Source organism: Littorina saxatilis, linkage group LG5, assembly GCF_037325665.1.
Source record: "Littorina saxatilis isolate snail1 linkage group LG5, US_GU_Lsax_2.0, whole genome shotgun sequence".
Lineage (NCBI taxonomy): Eukaryota > Metazoa > Mollusca > Gastropoda > Littorinimorpha > Littorinidae > Littorina > Littorina saxatilis.
Genome location: NC_090249.1, coordinates 16,628,811 through 16,635,225, shown reverse-complemented (window position 1 = coordinate 16,635,225; position 6,415 = coordinate 16,628,811). Strand labels below are relative to the sequence as shown.

Below are 6,415 nucleotides of genomic sequence, written 5' to 3'. Positions count from 1 at the left end.
AAGGTGTCTTTATTTTGGCCTAACCATACCCCAAATCTCGCAGCTTCAACGAGAGTTCAAAGTTCAGCCGGCGAACCAGCAACATGGCTAGCATGAGACTGTTTGGGGTTGCCCGGAATTCTTGTAAAACAACATTATTTGGCAGGAGACGTAAGTATAAGAGATGTAATCATATACGTGCATATCATGTAGTCGTTACGCTAAACCTCTTTTATGCAGTTTCTGTTAGGTCTCAGAGGTCATTGCCCTCTGATATGGAGGGCACTTTCGAAGTTGAAGGGATTGTGGAGGAAAACATTATATTAAAGGCACGGTAAGCCTCCCGTAAACCATCACAGATACGGTCAGGCTTTTACACACAGTACAAACACCCTTTCATTTAAACACTCACCGATTGAGAACATCCTAGGTGCCCTCCGTAAAGAGCGAACAATTTTCAAAGAATTTATTTTTGCGTGGTTCATCTTACCCCTGAGCCATCGTGAACCCGTGTGATCCAGTTTTCCTTTTTCACAATGTAGTCGTCAGTTAGTCATTTGAATGCGACTCGATTTGAGCTTAATATCTACAATAACACGTTTTTATGCACGAAACAAACGGCTGTGGTTCACAAGAACGGCTCTAGCGATGGCGGCTTTTGACTGTTGAGAGGAACGGCGATATGCACAAACCGTCGTCTGCTACGACCCTTGCGTGACCCTGCTTCCGGGCTGTTCTTTTTTCAAACTTTCACAACTTCGAATTGTACTGATCTTGTCTTGATGAAAAAAAAATCTTTCATGATTAAAGAATGTTTGTGTAACAAGCTGTCAATTTATTATTTAGATTTTAAATGTTAGGTCTAGCGAAAAAACGCACCACGGCCCAAAAACATTCTGATAATCATCGATCCACGGCTATGGCCAGTTTACATCGATAGAATGAGGCCCGAAGGGAAGTAACTCATTTTTGACCTGAGTTCAGGATGGGTCCAAAAAGTGTTCGAGACAATCTGCAAAATTAATTCTTTAAAAATTGCTCGCTCTTTACGTAGAGCACCTAGCTAGGATGTTTCCGTTTGGCCCGGTGAGCGTTCAAATGGAAGGGTGTTTGTACTGTGTGTAAAAGCCTGACAGTATCTGTGATGGTTTACGGGAGGCTTATTGTCCTGGCGTGATTTCCGGTATTGAATATTCATAACAGCCGTCCAGCACCAAAACGAGGCGCCATTGTTGTAGAGGACCAAGTCCACAAAAATAAATTCTTTGAAAATGTTTCACGCTCGACAGAAAGCAGCCAGGATGTTCCCGTTCGGTGAGCGTTCAAATGGAAGTATGCTTGTACTGTATGTAGACGCTCGGGGAGCTCTGTGATGGTTTACGGGAGGCTTACTGTGCCTTTAACTATTATGTCAGTTATGGTGTCAAAAGATTGCCTTTTGTTAGCTGAATTGTCTAGTAGCATAAGATAACAGGGGCTTTTTTTGCACCGACAATTAAGCTGGCTGGTAAGGTCAGATACTGATGACTTCAATAAATAAAAAGTGCTGCAGATAACTTCTTCTTCTTAGTGATAGGTAGCCAACATCAGCATGGTGATGAATCTGCTAGGAAGAGAGTTCTGGATCTGGATGGATAACCCGCCTGGGTTGGTGGTTGGCGGGTGCGCCACAGAAGCCGACGACGACTATCAACGTGACGTGTTTTTTTTGTTTTTTGGGGTGTGCGCATCTAAAAGAGTCTTAAAAGTTCACTGTACACAAGGTGGATATAGTGTACAACTCCAGCTGGTCTTCTTGCTGCTGTACTTGCGGTTTTAGTCCGTTTGCCCTAGAATGTAGGCTTTTCAAGCACAGTTAAAAAATGCTATGTTACAATGTTAAAAACTGGATAAAAACTACTGAGGCTCTCACACTGGTTTCTGCCCCCCTAACGCCGATGAGAAGGCGCTGGGCGTGGTCAAGGTGACGGTGGCTTCGCTCAAATTGTTCCACTCGATCACTGTCTTTATAAAGAACGAGTTCCTGTATTGATCTGTCTTTCTACTTAACAATGTATCCCAACAGGTACGTAGGAGTTCTCCGGTACCATTGTAAGTTCTGGTGTACTGTTTGGCACTTTATCAGCATGTTTTTTGGGTTTTTTTTACAGATGACTGTCTCAGCCGGAAAATATCAATGTCTTCAGCTATGGCAGGTAAGGTTACACGTAAGTGCACATGCATAGTACTGCGGTTGGTGGTCTGTACTTGGGCAATTTGCAGGGAGGTCAAAGAGACAGAGAAAATAGGAAGAGGATGGACAAGTTACCAATGGCCACAACGGCCGAATTTTATGACGATTTATAGACCCTGTCAATATTCCAAGCTGTCGCGGCCAACAAAGCACGGTAAACCATGTGGGACCGATATCTTGCTGGAGCTGTGAAGCGCAATATTCACAGGAAAACAAAGAGCATGTGGGATGTGAGCTGCTCAGAATCTGAAGTGGTGTATTACAGTAAAACCTGCGAGCAAAGGGCGCTCTTGGGGAGCCTTGCCACTGTCCTTTGTAGCAAGGTGTCCTTTCTTATGAATATGAATGCGCCAACATTTTTTTGAAAAAAAACCACCCAACAGCCAAATGAATTACATGATTGTGTTTTAGTGGTGTGCATGTTTATATATAAATGTAAATAGTGTCTATTCATGTTTAGTTCTTTCATTTTATTTCATTACATGTAATAACAAGTCGCGTAAGGCGAAATTACTACATTTAGTCAAGCTGTGGAACTCACAGAATGAAACTGAACGTAGTCCGCCGCTAGTGCAAAAGGCAGCGAAAGTGACGAGCCTGTTTGGCGCGGTAGCGATTGCGCTGTGCTTTACTGTACCTCTCTTCGTTTTAACTTTCTGGGCGTGTTTTTAATCCAAACATATCATATAGAGCTATGTTTTTGGAATCAGGAACCGACAAGGAATAAGATGAAATAGTTTTTAAAACGATTTCAAAAATTTAATTTTGATCATAATTTTTATATTTTTAATTTTCAGAGCTTGTTTTTAATCCAAATATTACATATGTATATGTTTTTGGAATCAGAAAATGACGAAGAATAAGATGAAATTGTTTTTGGATCGTTTAATAAAAAAATAATTTTAATTAGAAGTTTCCGATTTTTAATGACCAAACTCACTCATTAGTTTTTAAGCCACCAAGCTGAAATGCAATACCAAACCCCGGCCTTCGTCGAAGATTGCTTTGCCAAAATGTCAATCAATTTAATTGAAAAATGAGGGTGTGACAGTGCCGCCTCAACTTTTACAAAAAGCCGGATATGACGCCATCAAAGGTATTTATCGAAAAAATGAAAAAACGGTCCGGGGATATCATACCCAGGAACTCTCATGTCAAATTTCATAAAGATCGGCCCAGTAGTTTAGTCTGAATCGCTCTACACACAGACACACACACACACACACACACACACACACACACACATACACATACACCACGACCCTCGTCTCGATTCCCCCCTCTATGTTAAAACATTTAGTCAAAACTTGACTAAATGTAAAAATGAAAACCAAAACTTGATGTTCAGAAAAACAATTGTTAATAAAAATTCCAAACTGTGCATTAGTCATACAGAAAGTGACAAAGAGAAAAAGTTCAAGGATAGTCTGCAGCATGTATGTATGTACAAAACCACAATCAGTAAGTTTATTACTGGGGTTTGCGGAAAAAGTCAGATCTTTGACTGTGTGGCCTGGCTGGCTTGGAGAGAGAGAGAGAGAGAGGTGCAATCGGTTTCTTACCTGAAGCAATGGGCCATTCACGGGAAGATTCTTTGATCGAGCTGTTGAAAACCACTCGAAGAGTTCTTCGTTCAACTCATCATAGGTTGTTTTTCTTCTCTTAACACATTTTGCCGTCGATCTGGCACCGGATTCCCACTGACTGAGAATTTGTGTTCGATCAGCTTTTATGTTGGAAATTTGAGTTTTTCCGCAATTCAGCTCATCAGCAACTTTTCAAACGGACAGCCCCTTGTTCAATTTCTTTATGACATCGACTCTCTCTTCTAAAGTCAAAATTTTCGTTTTGGCATGATGAGACGACGACGAAGGATGAGACGAAGATGCATCAGAAAGTAGAAACCCGAAATGCACAAAGCAAATTGTTTTTGTTTGTGAGTTCACGGCATCGACCAATGAGCGTGCACCATACAAAAATCAACTTCTTTCAAGTGCTGTCATTGGCTTACAAAATAAGCTTCTCGCGCGTTCACATCGCCAGCGAGATTGTATTTGCAGAACCAAGATGGCGGACCAGCGTCTACTAAAAGCTGTCTGCTTCAAGGGTTTGTCCGTTGTTGACAAGTAACGAACCCAATCGGGACCAAAAAAGGGTGTCCGCGTCCGCGCCTTTGAGGTGTTCGCTCTTTTAAGGTGTTTTTGAGTGTAAAATACATCCGTCCTCACTTGAATTGTCCGTTATGCTAAGGTGTCCGCCGAAATAAGGGTCTGCTGTACTGCATTGTATGTAATGCTCAAATAATGAGTTCTGTACTCCTCTCACAGTTTACTGGTGCAGTGGTAAAAATATCAGGAAATCAGGTGCATGGGATGTGGGCTGGTTCGCCCCATGCATATGGCTCCAGGACTGCTGTGGTCCCATTTGAGGAAGTACCAATCCCCCCCCCCCCCCCCCCCTACATATTATATGACTTTCACCCTGGCAGAGTTTAACTAAATGTACTTTGAACATATCAAGTTTGACTGTTAAATTTTATACTTTATAAGTTTTTAATGTCATTCTCAATTTTTTCAGTTTTGCTCTTTTCATTTTATTCTTTTCCCTTTTTCATGAGTTTCACACCAGTTTTTGAGTCACTTGAGAAAAAGTGACTCTATGTAATCGGTCAGTGTTAGTCTGTCCGGCCGGCCGTCCGTAGACACCACCTTAACGTTGGACTTTTCTCGGAAACTATCAAAGCGATCGGGCTCATATTTTGTTTAGTCGTGACCTCCAATGACCTCTACACTTTAACGATGGTTTCGTTGACCTTTGACCTTTTTCAAGGTCACAGGTCAGCGTCAAAGGAAAAATTAGACATTTTATATCTTTGACAAAGTTCATCGGATGTGATTGAAACTTTGTAGGATTATTCTTTACATCAAAGTATTTACATCTGTAGCCTTTTACGAACGTTATCAGAAAAACAAGGGAGATAACTAGCCTTTTCTGTTCGGCAACACACAACTTAACGTTGGGCTTTTCTCGGAAACTATAAAAGTGACCGGGCTCAAATTTTATGTGAACGTGACTCATTGTGTTGTGAATAGCAATTTCTTCCTGTCCATCTGATGCCTCATATAATATTCAGAACTGCGAAAGTGACTCGATCGAGCGTTTGCTCTTCTTGTTTAAAGATGGAATAATATGGTTTCTTTAAAATGAGTGTCTGAACCTGTGTTTTTACAGCAAAATACCTGAAGCTGGATACGAGTAACGGAGATGTAGCAGTTGTTCGTTTTGACAATCCTGATGCAAAGGTATGCTGTTTTTCTGTTTTCATATCTTTCTACCTGTCTGTCTGTCTGTGTCCGTCTCTCTTTCTCCTGCTCTCTCAATCTCTTTCTTTGACCCTCCAGGTCTCTCTCTCCTTTGTGTTTCTTCCTCTCTCTCTCTCTCTCTCTCTCTCTCTCTCTCTCTCTCTCTCTCTCTCTCTCTCTCTCTCTCTCTCTCTCTCTCTCTCTCTCTCAAAAACTCACCACATATGCAAATCAAAATTCAAATTGTTTATTTTGCGAACGAGTGTGGAGTATTTTATTTTTAATCTTGCATGCGTTTAGTGTTTATAATTTAAACCTACAACCTACATAATTACCTTCAAAAACAAAAAAATAATGGAAGAAAATGTATGGGTATTATGTGTGGATTGGTAGAAATAAACTCATTTAATGTTTTATTTTCTTTGCAGCTTATGTACAAGTTCTGAGAAAATCAAGACTTTTTCTGTGTTTGTGTAGGTGAACACCTTGTCTCGTGAGATGCAGTCCGAGTTCCTGGAAGCCATACATGAAATACAGACCAACCCAAACATCAAGGCCTGTGTTCTCATCTCTGGAAAACCTGGAAGCTTCATTGCTGGTGCTGATATCAAGTCAGTAAAAGTGTTAATTCTTCTGGATTCACAGTAATTCATCTAGAGCTCTATTTAATTTTCATGGCGTGGTCTCCCTTGTATTTATAATGTATCAAAGGCGAAATGAAGAGAGTGAGTACAGTGGTACCTCTGTCTAACGACTTTGAAAATGAAACCGAAATTCGGTCGTTATATGGAGGGGTCGTAACATGGAGGATTGTTTTGTTATGTCCGGTTCCATCAATGATCCGGAATGACATTGGCGTTTTGATTGATGCCGCCCACAAAGTAATGTTATTCTTTCCTTA

General features: G+C 40.9%; 1 protein-coding gene across 1 annotated transcript in view; it reads left to right on the top strand.

Annotated features, from left to right (window-relative positions):
• The window catches only part of LOC138966298 (uncharacterized), a 77,623-nt gene that overhangs the window by 54,211 nt on the left and 16,997 nt on the right, over positions 1-6,415 (top strand). The window contains exons 26-29 of the mRNA XM_070338473.1: positions 30-150; positions 2,130-2,174; positions 5,444-5,514; positions 5,992-6,125. Of these exons, the coding sequence (XP_070194574.1) occupies positions 30-150; positions 2,130-2,174; positions 5,444-5,514; positions 5,992-6,125 (371 nt within the window). The remainder of the gene's footprint in view (positions 1-29; positions 151-2,129; positions 2,175-5,443; positions 5,515-5,991; positions 6,126-6,415) is intronic.